This window comes from Lithobates pipiens, unplaced genomic scaffold, assembly GCF_037356315.1.
Source record: "Lithobates pipiens isolate NorthernLeopardFrog02 unplaced genomic scaffold, aLitPip1_a1.2 Scaffold_19, whole genome shotgun sequence".
In the NCBI taxonomy this organism is placed as follows: domain Eukaryota; kingdom Metazoa; phylum Chordata; class Amphibia; order Anura; family Ranidae; genus Lithobates; species Lithobates pipiens.
The window spans coordinates 433,036,067-433,056,298 of NW_027507764.1; the positions used below are offsets into that span (position 1 = coordinate 433,036,067).

Here is a 20,232-nt window from a genome sequence, read left to right on the forward strand (position 1 = left end):
GCAAGTGGACAATCCGCAATGGGTGGCAGGTGACGTGGTAAGTGGACAATCTGCAACTTGTGGCAAGTGGACAATCCGCAACTTGTGGCAGGTGATGTGGCAAGTGGACAATCCACAATGGGTGGCAGGTGACGTGGCAAGTGGACAATCTGCAATGGGTGGCAGGTGACGTAGCAAGTGGACAATCCGCAATGGGTGGCAGATGATGTGGCAAGTGGACAATCTGCAACTTGTGGCAGGTGATGTGGCAAGTGGACCATCCGCAACTTGTGGCAGGTGTTGTGGCAAATGGACAATCCACAATGGGTGGCAGGTGACGTGGCAAGTGGACAATCTGCAATGGGTGGCAGGTGACGTGGCAAGTGGACAATTTGCAAGGTGTGGCAAGTGACAATCTGCAACTTGTGGCAGGTGACGTGGCAAGTGGACAATCCGCAATGTGTGCCAGGTGATTAGTAGACACTTTGCAACGTGTGGCAAGTGACAATCCGCAACGTGTGGCAGGCGACGTGAGAAAGTGGACAATCTGCAATGTGTGACAGGTGATCTGGCAAGTGACAATCTGCAACGTGTGACAAGTGACAATTTGCATCTGGCGGCAGGTGACACACTCGGGGGTCCCACTGATTCTGCATTATGGTGAGTTGAACTGTTTAATTTTCTATACCAATTAAATAATGTGTTTCAGTCATCCTGACACCACAACACAAATGGTGCCGTGATGATTGAAGCACCAACATCAGCCATTGCCCTGATAAACTGCCCCCAAAAAAAATTATTTTCTGTCAGTGCCCCTCCAGAGACTAGACTTTGGATCTGCCCCTGGGTGGGGGCCCATACAACATTTTGCTATGGGACCCTGTGATTTTTAGTTACGCCTCTGACGATGCCTGTTGCCTAGATAGGGTAAGTGCCGGATGACGACAGGGACGGGGGGGATTTTTGTGGTGCCGTCGGGGAGGGGGGGTGGTTGTTTTCGATCCCCAAACAAAAAACCCCCAGCTGCCACTGGACTTTGCACTATATACACTAAATTGGATATTAACCACTTGACAACAGGACACTTAAACCCCCCTCGTGACCAGACCAATTTTCAGCTTTCAGCGCTCTCACACTTTGAATAACAGTTACTCAGTCATGCAACACTGTACCCAAATGAATTTTTTGTCCTTTTTTTCATACACATAGAGCTTTCTTTTGGTGGTATTTGAGCACCTCTGGGTTTTTAATTTTTTTTGCTATAAATGAAAAAAGTCCGAAAATTTTGAAAAAAAACGCATTTTTCTTTGTTTCTGTGATAACATTTTGCAAATGATTAATTTAGCCACAATTTATACTGCTACATATCTTTGGTAAAAATAACCCAAATTAGTGGATATTATTTGGTCTTTTTGAAAGTTAGAGAGCCTACAAGCTATGGTGCAAATCATAAAAAAAAGATCACACCTGAAGTACTGGTGGCCTATCTCATTTCTTGCGACCCGAACAAGCCAGGAAAGTACAAATACCCCCCAAATGACCCCTTTTTTTAAAATAGACATTCCAAGGTATTTAGCAAGAGGCATGGTAAGGTTTTTGATGTTGTCATTTTTTCCCACAATTCTTTGCAAAATGAAGATTTATTCCCCACAAAATTGTCATTGTAATAGGTTATTTCTCTCACATGGCATGTGTATACCACAAATAATGCCCCATAATACATTCTGCTTCTCGTCCCGAGTATTACGATACTACATGCATGGGACTTTTCCACATCCTAGCCACATAGAGAGGCCCAACATGCAGGGAGCACCGTCACGTGTTCTAGGAGCATAAATTACACATCTAACTTCTTGACTACCTATTACACTTTTGAAGGCCCTGGAGCACCAGGACATGACATGTGACACTCACGTGGCACTGATGACAGATAGCACTGATGACACGTGACACTGATGACAGATGGCACTAATATGTGTCACTGATGACACGTGGCACTGATGACACGTGGCACTAATGACAGATGGCACTAATACATGGTACTAATGACAGATGGCACTTATACGTGGCACTGATGACACGTGACACTGATGACAGATGGCACTGATACGCGGCACTGATGACACGTGACACTGATAACAGATGGCACGTGACACTGACAGGTGGCACTGATTACAGATGGCACTGATGACAGGTGGCACTACTGTGGAACTGATGACATGTGACACTGATGTGGCACTGATGACAGGTGGTATTATGTGGCACTGATGACAGATGGCACTTATACGTGGCACTGGGGACAGGTGGCATTGGGGACAGGTGGCATTGGAGACAGGTGGCAGTAGGGACAGGTGTCACTGGGGACAGGTGGCAGTGGGGACAGATGGCACTTTATTTTCGTTTTTTTTTTTTACTAACCGCTGCAGCGGTTCATCTCTCCCTCCTCACACGCTGTCTCTGTGTAAGGAGGGAGAGTCGGCAATGAGAGATGATCTCATTTTTTACATATGAGATCATCTCTCATTGGACATGCCGATCAGGTGGCACTACTGTGGAACTGATGACATGTGACACTGATGTGGCACTGATGACAGGTGGTATTATGTGGCACTGATGACAGATGGCACTTATACGTGGCACTGGGGACAGGTGGCATTGGGGACAGGTGGCATTGGAGACAGGTGGCAGTAGGGACAGGTGTCACTGGGGACAGGTGGCAGTGGGGACAGATGGCACTTTATTTTCGTTTTTTTTTTTTACTAACCGCTGCAGCGGTTCATCTCTCCCTCCTCACACGCTGTCTCTGTGTAAGGAGGGAGAGTCGGCAATGAGAGATGATCTCATTTTTTACATATGAGATCATCTCTCATTGGACATGCCGATCACGCTGTAAACGGCCGCTGTGATTGCCCATTTACAGCGATTTGTGACTGGCTGTGTCCAAGGGACATGGCCAGCACAGAACTTCCCCGATGTGGCTCGTGGAAGCGCACATTGCGGAAGTAAACATGAGGACATCCAGGGACGGCCTCCCGGCAATTGGCGTCCGCGCTGCAGCCGTCCTTCAGCTATAACGCGGATGCCTAGTGGTTAAATACTCCTGCACCCACATACAGACTACTGTACATCCTTGTCAGATAAGAAAAACTGAAGTTAAAATTCCCATATAAGATGACTTTGTCATTTCTGCAGTCCCTCTCTTGAAAAGATCATGAAAAGGGAGTAACAAAGACCAGACTTTATACCACCGCAGGGGTCATTTATACATTTTTCACACAAGATTCACAATGTTTACCCAAATTCACACATTTCTTTCCTTATAGTATGAAGTTGTGTAAATCTTGAAAATCAGAAATGTACCAAAACAACCAGAAGGGGACATAGGTCAACCCAGCTCTCCAATAAAATAAACGATTAGGGGTGTGAAGCACATGTATATTTATACTGTATAGGCAAAGTAAATTAGCAGCACTTAAAATTTTGTCTACAAGAGAATGGGTGTTTGTTTTAGAACTACTACAGAAATGGCTGTTTGCTATACGTAATAAATGTGTAAAGGGGAGTAACCTTTTTATGTTTTTTTTTTATTGTGAAGAAACAAATAGGCTGGTATATTTTCTTCCAGGATTATATTACTGTACATAAATTCCAATGCACCTTGTGGTTGTTATGTTCATTTTGTGTCCTTTACCAGATGAGTAGAATGAATATTCCTCTCTCTCTGCTACTAATCGCTTTCCGTGTTGTGCACGGTCTGGTAAGTCTGCACACATCAGATGTATTATACACACATACATGCAATTAAATCAGTGTACATTGATAAGAATTTGTAAGATTTCACCATAGCCTACAGATATTCAATTGGCAGATGGGGTGTATTCCATTAATATTTTTACCATACTTTTTACAATAAACACCTTTTTAACCAAATTTTCGCCCTATATCACATTTTATATAGATAGTTTAATGTATATATTTGTACAGTCTTTAGTAAGGGACAAAGACTTCTTTCCAAGAGCAGAATAGGGGTACACAAACAGACATGCACTAAGATGGCAATACATAACTATCTTGGGAATCTGTCCTGAAAATCAGGCAGTTTAGTACCAGCGCTGAGATTAGTTCAACTTTCAATGTTCTTACATATGAAAAGGAATCAGCCATTTGACTACAAGGGGGAGATTTACTAAATCTGGAGAATGCAAAATTTGATGCAGCTCTGCATAGAAATCAATCAGCTTCCAAGTTTTATTGTCAAAGCTTACTCGAACAAGCTGAGGTTAGAAGCCAATTGGCTAATATGCACAGCTGTACCAGGCTCCAGTTTTAGTAAATAAACCCCAAGTGCCATGTCTAAGTCAATATTACCCACTTGGCTCAAAATTCATTTGAAGAGTTTGCCCATCTCTGGACCATTTTAGTAAAAGCATTTTTTATTTTAAAACTTATTTCTAGCAACTGCAACTGGAGTGGTAGTATTGTTGTGACTTATAGTAACATTGGCATTAGCTACTTGATAGTGTTACTCTTGTTTTCTTTTTATTTCAGTTTTTACCACCATTCCCAGATATTCCTGGTGAGTTAAAGCTTTATATTTGGTATTTTAATTATGGGTGGCTAAATCTATTTTGAATCGGATTGCCTACAAAAGAGAAGGAGCCGTTTTGATGGCTCAGTCTTCCTGTGTTCTTTATGTACAGCTTTAGTCTAATTCATTCGGCCTCAGTAGATATCCATATACAGTTTTATATTGTGCATTTTTTTTTGTTATTTTGCCTAGACATAAAGTTTAAATGAGTGTTCGTATAACATAGTTTTCATTCACTATAGAAAATTGAATGAAACAAGAGGTTTGTCATTGTATGGAAAAAGAAAATACTGAGATTTGATCAGCTTTATTCTGAAATACATTTTTCCTCTTCTGTATTTTTTGCAGCAAAAAAATTGACATTTAATTCGACACAGGCCAATATTCTTGAAATTAATGAAGGTATGTAAATTTGAAATCTATATTTCTCTTTCTTTACATCCTCCTTTTTTTTTTCTTTACATTTTTATAATTTTTTTCTTTCTAACTTCTCGCCACATTTTATTATGCAGTAAAGACCAGAGGGTATATGGTTATATAAATGTCATATTTGCTTATATAAATATACATTTTTTGTCATTCCATGTTATTAAAATGTAGCCAAGTCCGGAACCTCTCCAGGTCTCCAGAGTCAGGGAAAGCTTACATCCTTCTATGTAGAGTGGGTTACGATGCATGGTGGGTGCAATGTAAGGTAGATTAATGGGTGCCAGACACTTCTTGAATGAAAAGGGATTTATTGTCTCTTAAACAGAACTGTGGGAGAGAGGGTTAGGGATGAACTCTTTCACTTTCTCTACAATCCTCCCAGTCTATCACCTTGGCCCGCTGATCCACTGCCACTGGATCTCCTGAGCTCTTACAAATTTCTCACTGAGTATCTTCCTCAAGCGTCACCCCCGGTCCCGGCTGGGTCCCTCACAGATACTCCTCAAGCATTACCCCACTGGCCTGCTTGGTCCCTGGCTTGGCACAACACAAGACTGCTCTGCAAGCATCAACTTCACTGGCTGGGTCCTTGGTTTGGTCCCTGACTTGACACCTTCTGAAATTTCCCAATTCTTCACTGTCTGAGAGTGAGAATACTGCTCTGGTACATGCTTCAGCTACTCACGGTGGTCCCTGGTAACAAGGTGGATGGTCCCTTAGTGACGACAGTTTCCCCTCTACCAAAACCACAACAGCTTCTCCAGCTGGCAGAACCATCACTTCTGGTTGGACTGCAAGCCACAGTCCCAACAATGTGCTGTTCTCCTGCTTCTGGATAGGCTCTCAGACAGCCTAGCAGCCACATGTCCCCAGGATAGGCCTCAGGCTCTGGCCTAGCAGCCTGGGGCAATACAACACATGTCCACCAGACAGCCGTCCAGGTGGCACAGAACCCATATCACCTGACCTTACCCAAATAAATAGGCTCCTACAGCAGGCCAAGGGACCCAAGAAGATCCCTGCCCATTGGCTGAGATACCCCATATATTCCTAATCTGTCCTTGCAATGCCCTTGTCTTATCTAATGCCACCAGATACCCAGACATTTAATGACAGAAGAGAGAAGTGCAGCAAATGAATTGATCTCCTATCAAATGGCCAAGGCAATTATACCTGGCAGTAAATTTACTAGCAACCTTGCCTAAACATCAGCGTGTTAGGCCTCATGCACACAAGACGCAGTTAAACGCGTGTTCAGATGCAGTTGGACACTTTTTTCAACTGCCCCTGAACTCATTCAATGTTATCCTATGTGTCCATGCACACAGTCTCGTTTTTTGCCGTTTTTATGCAGTTGCGTTTAACCTCGTTTTTCCAGAAGCAAAAAAATGGGTTCAGACGCAAAATGCAGCTAAACGTGTGTAAACGCATCTAAACGCGGCACCCGCGTTTAACCGCGTTTGCGTTTTATATGCGTTTTTAAACTAACCCAATTTTTTGGACCTGAAAACTCAGAAATATGATCTGAGAATGACATTTTGTGACCCGACTTTTTGAGGTTCCTATAACCAAGTGACCCTGAGATAGGGGGCCCCAAAGTCGGGTCACAAAATGTCAGGCACTTTTCTGCATCAGAGAATGACATTTTGCGACCCGAATTTGGGGGCCCATATCTTGGGGCCAATTATTGTCAGGAACCCCAAATTCGGTATGCAGACACTGTGTATCTAGCACTACAACATATCCAAATTTGAGGTTCCTATCACCAAGTGACCCCGAGATAGGGGGCCACAAAGGCGGGTCGCAAAATGTCATACACTTTTCTGCATCAGAGATACATGGCCTCAAAGTCAACTGTGACCATCTGCGGCAATGTAATTTGGTCATTAGGATTGGGTGTTATGGTAAATGGTTATCGGTTAGGGTTATTGTTTAGGATTAAGGGTTGGATTAGGGTTAGGGTTTTTTAGGGTTAGGGTTAGTGTAAGGGATAGGGTTAGCTGTTAGGGGTAGGGTTAGTGTTAGGGGTTAGGGTGAGTGGTTAGTGTTAGGGTTAGGATGAATGGTTAGGATTCTGGATATTTTAATAAGGCATTAAAAAATATTATACTACCATATACAGCAGCAAAGAATTTAAATATATTAATCAGTACATATTTCACGATACAAATATATTAAAAAATTGGCCAAATAAATTTAAAACAATTATAAAAAATCGAATTAACATAGATTTGCTATTAAATAAAACAATTTGAAACTAGAAAAAATGAATAAAAACATATATTAAGATTAAAAAATAAATAACTATTTTAATATTGTTTTATATTAGGAATAATGAAAACATGTTAAAAATTGCCACAAGAAAATTTTAGATATTTAAAAAAATTGGATAATTTGCTATAAATAGACATTATTTAAAAAAAAATAAAGGACAGAGAAAAAAATTAATCTGTACATCCATAGGTAAATAGATTTTTATAAATATATACACATACCTGATCGTTACCAACAGACGCTCCTCTGGTGACACACTGTTTCTCATATTGGTGTCCATGAATGTCAGACCAGGTCATACTTTTTCTAAGAGCAGATCAAATGTGACAATGGACATCCGGCTAAAATTAAAAAACTTGTCGGGGTAGGTACACAGCTGCACATACATGTTTGTGAAATATCCAATGGACATTCGTTGTCCCATCAACGGATGGGTCCAATATCGATGAGCTCTGACTCTGGACCTCTCACGAAATTTGCGACGACATTGCTGTCTCATCAAGAGCAACATCAGGAGCATTTTCTGACATATATTCAATATGGGATCCATTTCAAAATATATACCACAGAGAGGCAAGTGCAAGTGTACAACTGCTCTCTATGCTGCTGCTGCTCACTCTGATCAAAATAGCAGAAATAGTTTAAAAAAAACATGCTTTCAGAGCTTGGGGAGGGTCTACATGATGTTATCTTTATAAACGCAAACGCATCTAAACGCGGCATGCAAACGCGACAAAAGGCGCGTTTCTAAACACGCGTTTCAGCTTTTTTTGAGCAGAGTTTTCACCTGCGTCTCGTTACAAAAACAAAAAGCAAATCTTAACAGTGCCAAGTGAAAATGTGTTGTATTCGTACTGATAGGAGTTTCCTAAAAAATGGTTAGTATGGTCTGTATCATAACATAGCTTTAATGGAAACCAAAGCTAAGAGGTATATGAGGCTGCCAATGCTGAGCTAAACCATCCAGAGTGACATACTAGTAATACGTTTTGGTTAAATTTGGGCTTTAAATCATAAGTCATACATTCAGCATCACATTGAGACAACTATCATCTTGCAAAAGAATGGTCAGCAATACCAGCTGCCAGATTTCTCTCAACACACATTTCCAATAAGAGATTCAAGGACAGTAATTGGCCCCAACATCCCCTACAGGAACACTGGGCTTGGCTTCACATTTGTATTATGTGAATAAAGAGTAAGCGGTGGGGTGAGTGTCATTGGCTATTGATGCTGTATATTTATGAGAGGAACAATAGCAATAGAATCAACTTTTCCAATCTTATCAAATAAATTGACTAATTGCCCAGCAGGGTAGTTTTAGATTTTATATGGCAGGTTCTTACATTGGCATCAAGCACAACTGTATTGCCAAGTTGTGTTTATATCAATAGAGCCAATAGGAGAAGCAGGCAGAAACCCCTGATAGCCTCCTTACCTCACGGCAATATTGAAATTTCCTGCTGCTACCATCATTATATTTCAAAGTGTGGGCTAGCTTGGGTACCTATAATCACAAATGTGGCTGCCTTAAATACACAACTAAACCTAAGAAATGGGGCATTTGTAAAGATTTATCCCCACCAGACTTCCAGCAACTCATACAAGTAAATCTGGTAAAACACTATGCATCTAGAACATAATTCGTAACCACTTGCCAACCCACATTCCGTGCATACATCGCCCAAGAGAGCCCCTAATATTTTGCATGCCCAGTTTACTAAGGGTCTGGCAAAAGCTCAGCACCCATATGTTAGTTACCCTTGTCCCACTCGTTTCTAACTATGTATGTTGCTTTAATGTGAATCCTTAATAATTTAATTGTAGGAGCTGAAGAACTACCTAAGTTGGCAACCAGGAACAAGCCAGTACATTCTGAAAAGTCTGAAGTCCCATCTTCCTTTACAGTACTAGGTCAATGAATCTAGAATTTGGATAGCATTTCCTCAGAGTTTGTGCTATTTAAACTAAATTAATAATGTCAAATCCCTAAGATTCATTTTCACTGGCTCTCTTTAAAAGTATTTTTATCTAGTATTAAGTGAACCTAGATAAATACTAATTAGTTGTATGCACAAACTACAGTATATCCAAGGCCAGTTGTTTTACAATTGCTAGAAGCTCAATAACAATTTTATAAAGAATCAGAAGCCCAATTTGCTGTAATTGATTTAGTAGATAAAACTTTTCATGTAATTTTTTTTTTTTTTAAATCTATATTTTATTTAACATGATCTGTGTTTGTCAGCTTCAGGTTTGGATCTCTTTGAAGGGGATATCGTGCACGATCCAGTGAGTAAACTATTCTTGACTATTACAATGTCATTACTGTATAATATTACAGCAACACATTGACAGCAACCAAACTTGAGATTGAAGATGAATAAGTATTTACTAGGTTTTTTCCCATGTCATTCTCCTGTCTGAGAATACCTTTCTCGTGTTTGAGGAACAATGTGTATGAAAGTGAACCTATTGCATTACAGGCTTTATTTTTTTGAATTTTATTATTTAGAATAAAAGCCTGAGTTTACAATTGGAAAAATACTAAGTTATCATACATCTGAACAATGCATAAATAATCCTTTATATTCCAGTACATTTTATATAAGGTCAGAGTAGTTATGTGAACTGTACTATAGTATTACCAACCTTGTGGGAAACGCTATAACGATCATTAAATGAGCATATTAACACTCAGGACCGAGGGAATTTTAGCACCGGTTAACCACTTACAGGCCGGAAGATTTGGTTGCTTAATGATCAGGCCATTTTTTGCGATACGCAGCTGCGTCACTTTAACTGACAATTGCACACAATTTGACACTGTACCCAAACAAAATCTTTGCTATAAACAAAAAAAGAGCGCCAATTTAAAAAAAAAAAAAAAAAACATTTTTTACTTTTTGCTATAATAAATATCCCCAAAAACATTTTTAAACAAAATTCTTCCTCAATTTAGGCCAATATATATATTCTTCATATTTTTGGTAAAATAAGCATATATTGATTTGTTTTCGCAAAAGTTATAGCGTCTACAAACTAAGGGAAAGATTTATGGCATTTTTAAGGCCATTATTATTATTATTTTACTAGTAATGGCGATGATCTGTGATTTTTTTTTTTTAGCAGTACTGAGACATTGTGGTGGACAGATCGGACACTTGACACATTTTTAGGACCATTGACATTTATACAGCGATCAGTGCGATAATAATGCACAGTTTACTGTGTAAATGTCACTGGCAGTGAAGGGGTTAACACGAGTGATCAACGTGTTAAATGTGTGTTCCCTGGGTGTGTTCTAACTGCGAGGGGATGGGACTGACTAGAGGGAGAGACATATCGTTTTTCCTACTTAGTAGGAACAAATGATATGTCTCTTCTCTCCTGACAGAACAGGGATTTGTGTGTGCCCTCGTGCACGCGATCGTGCCCATCGGTCACATGCATCGGGTTCCCCACCATGCAGCGGATGCACCTGCTATCACCCTTATAAGTACAGACATACACCATACATCGATTTGTGGGAATGAACCACTTTGCTGATATATATCAGCAAGATGCCAGTTGGCAAGTGGTTAAAGTGTTACTAAACCCTCGCTTTTTTTTTATTTTTTTTATGAAAAACATGTCATACCTCCACTGTGCAGTTCATTTTACACAGAGTGGCCCACTCTGTGAGGGGTCCCTCAGCGGCACTGGTAGCTCTGCCCCATATTGAGTTCCCACTTTGGAGAAGAGCTGTCCTTTGTGGACACTCGTGCGGGTGAGCTCCTGAGTTCTGTGTCTGCATCCGTAAACACAGAAAGCAGGACTCGACCCTGCCCCCCGGTACCCACGTCCTTGCATTTGATTGACAGGAGTGGGAGCCAATGGCTGCGTTGCTATCAATCTATCCAATCAGCACACGAGACACCAGCTAGAGCTGATGTGCTCGTTCCCGGTAAGAGAAAGACTGGGTTGGGGGGCTGGTACATGACAGGATGTTTTTCACCTTAATGCATAGAATGCATTAAGGTGAAAAACCATGAGGGTTTATAACCCCTTTAAGTTGTTGTTTGTTTTTGTTTTTTTCTTTCTTTGTCAACAATGAGGGGAAGAAGTATAGGGAGAGGGGTGGACTGCTGGGAAAGGAAGGGTTAGCAAATAGAAATGGAAGAGTGGTAGAAAAGGTGATAGCTAAAAAAGGAAAGTACAAAAAAGTAGGGGAAGTGTGAAATGAGCCCATATGTGCCACATGTTTCCTTCAAAGTGTATAGGGTTTGTTCATTAAGATTTCCTTATATTTAACTGAGAATCAGAAAGGAGTCCAAGAGAATCATGTATTTTGAAATGTCTCATTTTGGGGTCTAAGTAGCATGTTGAGGTCTTACATTTTCATTATACCGTTGACTGATATTATCCCCTGCCCCACCATTGGAGGGGATGTATCTTACCACTTAGCCTGTATACAAATTCTTGCGGCATTTAAAGTGATTGTAAACCCTGTAAAACCACCTTTACCCACAGGTAAGCCTATTATAAGGCTTACCTGTGGGTGCTTGAAATATCTTCTAAACCTCCACGGTTTAGGAGATATTTACAAAAAAGCTGTGTGCCGATGACTACGGCGCATGCACACTTTAGGGCAGATTGTGCCATTTTCCTAACAGGGGTCATGCCGTGACTGGCGGCTCCCGTGCAAATCCGGCCAGTCACAGAGCCGGAATTCACAGCCCCGGAAGGAAAAGGGGTGAAGATAGACACCTGCTACTAGTGGTGACATCGGTGACATCGCAGGCCTCGGTTTCAGATAAGTGACACAAAATGGGCTACTATGCTTTACCTTTGCAGGGAAATAAAGAGGAAGTAAAACCCACCAGGGTTTACTTCCTCTTTAAATGGTAAGTTACTGCAGAATGTTTAACATTTCACGAACAGAAAACTTGGCTATAGAAAGCAAGCCTCGTCAGTGAGGATGTCCAGAAAATTTGGTAGGGGGAACCCTCTGATTCCTTACACTTCCAGCAGGAAGGGTCAGTCTCCTGAAACATGGGCTGTAGTTTCACTGGAACCCTATAGTCTAGTCAGAGGTTTATATTCTGACTCTTGAAATCTAATAGCATATTGTCTCAAGGATATGATCTGTGGCAAGTCAGCATGCCCGGACTTGCAAAATGTCTGGCTAGCATGGCTTGCCAGGGAGTAAGCAGTAGTTCTTTCATCCCTTTTTCACCTGTCACTGAATTCCAACCTTATGCTGTTTTTCAGTAAAAGGTTAGAAATGTGGGTTATATTAGCTAGGTGAGAATTCTGGATTGCTGATAACTGGTATCATCAGAAAGTTATTCTTGGTGTTTAAGGACATGCAAAAATATTTTGTTACAACTTTCACCATCGGGATTATCAGCGAGTGCTCTGTAATGGACTCATGGCTAGATGCTGGGAGCCATGGGAGGGATTGAAAAGGGATTGACAATCTCCTGTTCCAAAGCCACCCATCTTTTAATCAGAGCATGCTTGCACTAATCAATCACTCTGGAGAGATGTACAGCATTATGGTAAAGAAGCGGATCAGGTAGGCTGAGACCTCCTCTTTGTTTCTGCATAGTAAGAACTGTTCTGGTCATCCTGGGGTAGGGCTGGAGGGGGGGAGGTGGGGGGGGGGGGTTGTCTGCCCAAAAACACTTGAGAAATCCCCACTTTACCAGTTTTAAGTAAGCAGGAGGCATGTGGATTGGGAATGTTTGAAGAAGATATAGCAAGAGTGGAAGCACCTTCATTTTCAAACTATTATTCTCCCAAACCACCTATGAGTGAGCTTCTGACACTTTTAGAGGTCTTGTCATATTGCCGTAAGGTTAAAGCGGGAGTCCGCCGGGAGCTACAAATACTGCAGCTGCTGACTTTTAAAATAGTGACACTTACCTGTCCAGCGCGCCCGCGATGTCGGCACCCGAAGCCGATCTCACGATCGTCTCTCGGGTGCTGCCGCCGCCATCTTGGGTATGGGAATCAGGAAGTGGAGCCTTTCGGCTTCATTTCCCGGTTTCCTACTGCGCATGCGCGAGTCGCGCTGCGCAATGAGGATGGACCCGCTGCCTCTGGAAATCTGTGTGTTTCCCAGCAGGCAGCAGGGGACTTTCTGAAAGGGGCGTAATCTACGGCCCTTTCCGCAGAGCTCTATCCAGGAAGTGAGTGCAGATACCTGTACTGTACAGGTACCTGCACCCCCCTCCCCCCTGAAAGGTGCCAATTGTGGCGCCGGAGGGGGGGAGGATTCCAATCAGCGGAAGGTCCACTTTAGGGTGGACCTCCGCTTTAATGGAAAGTTTACCTGAAAGGCTTCCAAGGTATTTGATTTTCTCTTCAGCCCATTTAAATGGGAAATTGGCCATAATAGCATTAAGTATTAAGTTGGAGGTATATTGATGTTTAACAGTTTTGGACTTTGCGAGATTCAATTATATAATAAACAATCTTCTGTAAAGGCAGCTACCATGTAGTATACTGTAGACATGCGGTTTGTTTCCTTCCGAATTAACATTCGGATACATTTTTCATTATTCCGAAATTCAGATATATCCAAATACCAGAATTACAATAGAAACAAATTTTACCGAATGCTCCGAATAACGTAACAAAATTCGTCCAAATTTTCGGAAATTCAGACTGAAATTCGAATCGGATTTTACATTGAACTCCAGTTAAATTCTAACTACACATATTGCTGAAATCACACTGTGTGTGTTATTGTAGTAACATTTCGTAATAATCCTGTTTTTGTGATAATGCTGTCAAAGGTGATTTAAAGAGTCATTCTAATCAATCATTTGATGAAGAATTTTCTTTTGTTTGTTTACTTTGCTGCATTTGACTAGAAAACAATATAACCTTTCGTTTCAAACAATTCAAAAATGTATCGATTTGAACGTTTTGAATCGAAAAAACCCCAAAAAACTGTAAATACGAATTCCGAATACAAATTGAACGAATCAATGGAATTTAAACAAAATAACTAGATTAATAAAGCGAAACAAAGCCAAACGAAACAATTTTTTTAATCACGCACATATCTAGTATACTGTATGTTCCCAACCTCTAAACCTGTGAAGTCACAGTTTGCACTTTTGTGATGTAGCAATGGCTCTAGTGGTAATATTAAAATGAGAGGGGAGGGAGTGCGCTTGCGCGGGAGCTCCAAGGTGGCCACTTAAGCCCTGAGCTCCACATCACCCCAGACCCACGGCGTACACAGCCCATCTTACGGCCACCCAGGACAGTCGCCAACGGGGCACCCCAGCTCCTGAGACCCCCCGTGCACACCCCTGGATGTCCAGACCGGCCACCAGATGAGATCTCGGGCTGCAGTTTGACACAGCCACACGCGGCCTACATGGAGGGATCCCAGGATAAGAGGCAAGTTTTAGCCCCAGTTACCCTCACCTACTCCCAGGTGATTTTTGGGAGTATTCAGCTCCCCCTGGCTCCCTCTCCAACCTCCACAGAATCCCTGCTGGGCTGCACCATGGAGGACTACACACTTTCCCCGGTCAGGCCCCATTCCCAGGCTTCCCAGGCCAGAACCCGGCTACACTGCCAGTGGACCTATTCCTTAGGCTCTCTGACCTCCTAGAGAGGGGGCTAGCCAACATGGTGGCAATAATCACAAGAGACATTAAATCTGATTTTCTAAACCTGGGATCCAGAATGGAGGCCACAGAAAACAAACTAGACATTACGGTATCCAGAACCAATCAGAATTCAGCCCACATTCAGGTCCTTCAAGACCAGCTCGAAACAGACATTTCCAGAATTGATAACTTGGAAAAGATATACCGGTAACTTCAGAATCCAGGGCCTTCCTGAGACCATCACGGACATTTCCCCTGCAGTCCAAAAGCTTATCAAGGATTTAATCCCTAATACCCCCTTGCACCGCCTGGAGTTGGACAGAGCTCACAGGCTCCTGGGACCCCCAGAAAAGATGGGGCCCCTAGAGATCTAGTAATCGTGAAGCCACACTTTTACGCTATAAAAGAAGAAGTCATGCAACAATCGTGCACCAAGCCAAAGGTGACATGCCAGGGTCATCACATACAAATCTTTGCAGATCTCTCCCCCTCAATTCAAAAGTGGAGAGCTCTCAAACCGCTCCTGACAGTCCTCTCACAACAGGACATTAAATATCGACAGGCCTTCCCATTTGCTGTGAAATTTACACTGCAGGGCAAGACGCACTCTTTCTCAAACTTGCCGGATGGTGAAAATCTCTTCCTATACCTCAAGCTCAGATCGCACAGGGCCGTCTTTAATATTGATTGGGCCCTGGGCAAAAATTCTCATGGGGCCCCCCAACACCAAAGCCCAACCCGCCCCCCCCACCCCCCCATGCAATTTCGCTCTCCGCCTGCTCTGAGATATACAATAAATAGCAGCTAGACACAAAATCGGTTTAGTGTATCAGATCAGACATGAATGAAAGGATTCTACACCATGAGAAGATTTACACTGACCACCAATGTAACTGAGACATTTAGCCTGCGTTCACATTTGTGTGTCAGGAACGCATGCAAAATCTGCAGCTGCCCTTTAGCAGATACACAGTAATGCCATCAAATAACACCCTCACACATCTGCTGACATGTGCCTCGGCACTGTGTGATTTTGAAAAAGGGTTAGGGACCTTCTTCCGCATTTCTAGCACATAGTGCAGCCTATTGAAATGAATGGGCTGCCCCACACGCGACCTACATCTTTATCCACCCTGTCAGTACACCTTTGCATCATAAAACCTCTGCTAACCTCTGCACCCCAAACCTCCCCCATCCTCTCCACACCAACCCTCCATCCCCTTTAACTCTACCTGCCTACTCTGCTCATCTTTGGACCCACCTATTCGCTTGCCTTTGCAGAACAGGCAGATGTTAGGCTTAATGACCACAGTTGTAGGCAGAACTTTCAAGCATGCCCCTTTACATCCCCAGTGGGCAGCATTCAGTATAGGTGATGGTGGATTTGACCTGGGGGGGGCATGATATACATATGAATGCCGCCACAATTTACATTTAAACACAGGGTCTGCAGGTGAGTCATCTGTACACAACAATAGGGCAGAGCTGGGCAGCATTAGTAGCAGCACTTCACACTGAGATATTGGGACACGGCACGGGACCAAAACTTAAAGGAACAAGGGAATTTAAACCAGGATAGTTGGCAAGTATGTGGCAGCTGCTTTGGGACCCACAAAAATGACAGGGCCCAGGGCAGCTGTGTTGGCTCTGTTAGCATCTAAACTTTCACCTTGGTATCGCACCCACACCCTCCCCAAAATTAGGGTAGCAGGACAACCCCCTACAGACAATCCAAACAAAACACTCAAAGCCTTCCATGACTTCTAAACTAAATTCTACAGCACAGCCCCCACGGACAAGGGCCCAATAATCTTCAACTTCCTGAAGGACCTTCCCTTATCGACTATCTACCAAACATAAAAATTTGTTAAAGGCAGCCTTTTCAGTTGAGAATATATTGAAGGTCATAAAAGATCTCAAGAAAGGCAGAGTGGCCAGAATAAAGCCATTACTTTTCAGCAAAAAACAAAATGGCTTGTTTTGAGTTTGTGCATGTGGGAGACTCCCAAAATGTATGGAGGAAGATCCTCTGGCCTGATGAGACTAAAATTGAACTTTTTGGCCATCAAAGAAAACGCTATGTCTTGCACAAACCCAACACATCACATCATCCAAAGAACACCATCCCCACAGTGAAACATGGTGGTGGCAGCTTCATGCTGTGGGGGTGTTTTTCAGCAGTCAGGACTGCGGAAGCTGGTCAAAGTTGAAGGAAAAATGGGGGGTGAATACTTTTGTAAAGCACTGTATAAATGTGGTTTGAACACCTGCCGCTTTTGTGACAAGCACAGCAGTAAACCTATGTAGCGGGGACATATTTGTTTATTAACGTGGTTATGCATATGTCAATGTTAAATCTGTGGACATTGCGATGGCTCAGTGTTTGGAGGCATCTAGTGCCAAAATCTGGTAATGCACAGATATGGTGATTACAAGCACAAAAGATTTTCATAGGAAGTACTGTTCGTTTTGATAAGAGGTTTGACCCTTGTTACCCAGGAGTCTGTGTGACCTACCCATGAACACTCTGATATGCAGTGCATTCTGGGCAGGGTATAAAAGGGACTGCAGCGGCCATATTTGGTCTCTTGGGACCACGCTGCCTGCCTGTGCGGAACTGTGAGGATGTTTCTTGGATACATAGGCAGCCAGTCACAGCGGATTGCAAACCGGACTGTTTGCGAGGTGACTTGACGGAGCCTGAGAGCTGGTGATCGGATTGACGAGGTTCAGAGACGCTTGTCGGAGTAGCGGAGGACCGGATCCAGCCAGTGGAGCGACACAGAGCATCTGGCCCAGTCTAAGCTGAAGCAAGCTGCAGTTACCAGACCAAAGTTATCGGACCAAAGTCCTCTTCCAGAACTCTGAGCCAGTTGGTGAGCGGGTTACGGGCCACCGTTTATTATTATTGCACGCAGTTAGACTCACTCATAGGCCTCGCTGGAGTCTGTTGTTCCACTGAGACATAACTGAGCAACTGACATTTAGCAGGCTTGAGGCCTAGTTCACTTTAGCGCCCAAGTGTGATTGGGTTTACTTCCTCTTTCATTCCCTGCAAAGGTAAAGCATAATGGACTACTATGCATTGCATAGTAGTCCATTATGTGTCACTTACCTGACACAGGAGCCAGCGAAGTCACCGCTGTCTCCTGTAGTACGGCACATCCATCTTCTTGGTGGGTCTCGCCGCTCCGACCCTGTCATTCGGCGAAACTGCGATGACGTCACTCCCACGCATGCGCACGGGAGCCGCCACTCGCGGCATATCACAGTTGACCACGGTGCGCTCAGTGCGCCTGCGCGCCGCTGTCTACGGCGCATGCGCCGTAAACAGCGGTGCCTGTCTGTCGGCAAATATCTCCTAAACCGTGTAGGTTTAGGAGATATTTCTTGGACCTACAGGTAAGCCTTAATCTAAGCTTGCTTGTAGGTCAAAGTTGGTTGTAAGGGTTTACAACCACTTTAAGAGTACAATTGTGTGGCATACTGTTTTCCCCACCAGGTGGAGCCAGAGGGTCCTGATGGATCGATACAGGTACCTTATACTGTCTTATATTGTACTGTATTATTATTGAACCACAGCTGTGCCAAGGGGACAGAGTCATGTTGGGGGGGGGTTTCTCAGAAGAGTGCAGGCCCAATTCAAACTAGCAGCTCCTTCGGGGTCAGTGCTACACCTAAAACTTGTGCTACTGGGAGAGAATTTACCATACTTAACTATGTCAACTGTGCCACTTCTAATGTGGTTTATGCCATAGAATGTACATCATGTAAACTACAGTATGCAGGGCAGGGGTCTCAAACTGGTGGTCCTCCAGCTGTTGCAGAACTACAATTCCTATGAGGCATTGCAAGGCTGATAGTTACAAGCAGGACTCCCATGGGCAAAGGCATGATGAGACTTGTAGTTCCACAACAGCTGGAGGGTCGCCAGTTTGAGACCCCTGATGTATGGTGTACGTCAAGCCCTCTGCGAGCCAGAGTTAGCAAACATTATCATGGCACTTCTTACACTAGCGACAAGGGACTGTCCAATGTCTTGAAACACTTTAAATTCTGTGGTTTGGAAAGGGTTAAAGGTTCTCTCCGAGAAGGTGACACCCACAACAGGTATGATGTGGACCTTTTTCTCAAATGATACCATCCTTTAGTCTAGTGTACTGTTAGTGTTTTGAATCATTGATGATTTATCCTGTACTGTTGTTAACTGTCTTTTTTTTTTTTTTTTTTTGTGGTTCTTTTATATGCATTGGGGCCATATATTTTCACACAGGTTATTGCCTTTATGTGCCCATATATGTATTTATATTTCCATTCATTTTTCATTTGTTGTTTGATTTCTTTGTGAATTTTATTGTTTCTTGTCTTAATATTGTGTTCATGTGCATAACTTTCTCAGAGTCATGCCCATTTACCAATTAAACAATTTGTATTTTTAAATGGAACAATTGTCTGCTTGTTGGGTAGGTGGAGTTTTTTGCACTATAAATATACTCTGTATCTCACTTGATTATTGTGATGCGATCAAGGCGGTTTGCCAAAACATGTTAGCCTTCTTGTATACTCTTTTTATCAAATAAATCTTCTATAAGGATTTGTAGCTGATGGCTCACTTACTGGAATTGTTTGCTCACTTGTTCTCTGGAGGACATCAGAGCCAGAGCACCCATCTGTGGACTCCATCAATGAACTTTATTTAGAGGTTCCCCTGTTCAAACCACTGCATCTGTTGTCCATCTGCCTTCTCTGTGTTGGCCGCTAAAAGTATTGAGGAGAAGCACTTGGAGCCCAAAAGGTCAAGATGAATTATCTTAGATGAGTAATAAGATGGTTAGCTAGGACTTTGGTAAAGAGTTTGAGCTCTGTATTCACTAAGGAGATCAGTCTACAATTGTGCAACTGACAGGTCTTTGCTGTCCTTTGGTACCGCTGTTATACGGGCACACAGTGTGTCTGGGGTTATGGGAAGGCCCTAAAGACCAGAATTGTATGGCTGGATAAACCAGGGAGACCATGTTTTTTTAAAATGGTTTATAGTTTTGTTGAGTAAAGTCGCCTGGGCCAAGTGACTTCCCCCAATCATAGATTTAAGAACTAGCCGAAATTCCTCTTAAGATATCGGCATTTCCATGGAGTCCATACTTGCCAACTGTCCCAAATTTCCCGGGACGTTCCTGGGATTTGGACCCTTTTCCTGATTTTATCATTTCCCAGGAAATACGTTTTTTTCTCTATTATTATTATTTTTTTTTTTATCGCTGCCGAGGTCCACACCGCCAGCCGCTAGAGGTCTCTGTTGGCCACCATTTTCAAGAAGACCAGAAGAAGTAGGCTGGCCGGTTGGCT

The 20,232-nt window shown here is 42.8% G+C and overlaps 1 protein-coding gene across 1 annotated transcript in view; it reads left to right on the forward strand.

Moving 5' to 3' along the window:
• Positions 1–3,632: 3,632 nt before the first annotated feature.
• The window catches only part of LOC143997159 (meprin A subunit beta-like), a 128,090-nt gene continuing 111,490 nt past the window's right edge, over positions 3,633–20,232 (forward strand). The window contains exons 1-4 of the mRNA XM_077492618.1: positions 3,633–3,736; positions 4,528–4,555; positions 4,916–4,969; positions 9,519–9,562. Coding sequence (XP_077348744.1) covers positions 3,674–3,736; positions 4,528–4,555; positions 4,916–4,969; positions 9,519–9,562 — 189 coding nt within the window. The 5' untranslated portion in view covers positions 3,633–3,673. The remainder of the gene's footprint in view (positions 3,737–4,527; positions 4,556–4,915; positions 4,970–9,518; positions 9,563–20,232) is intronic.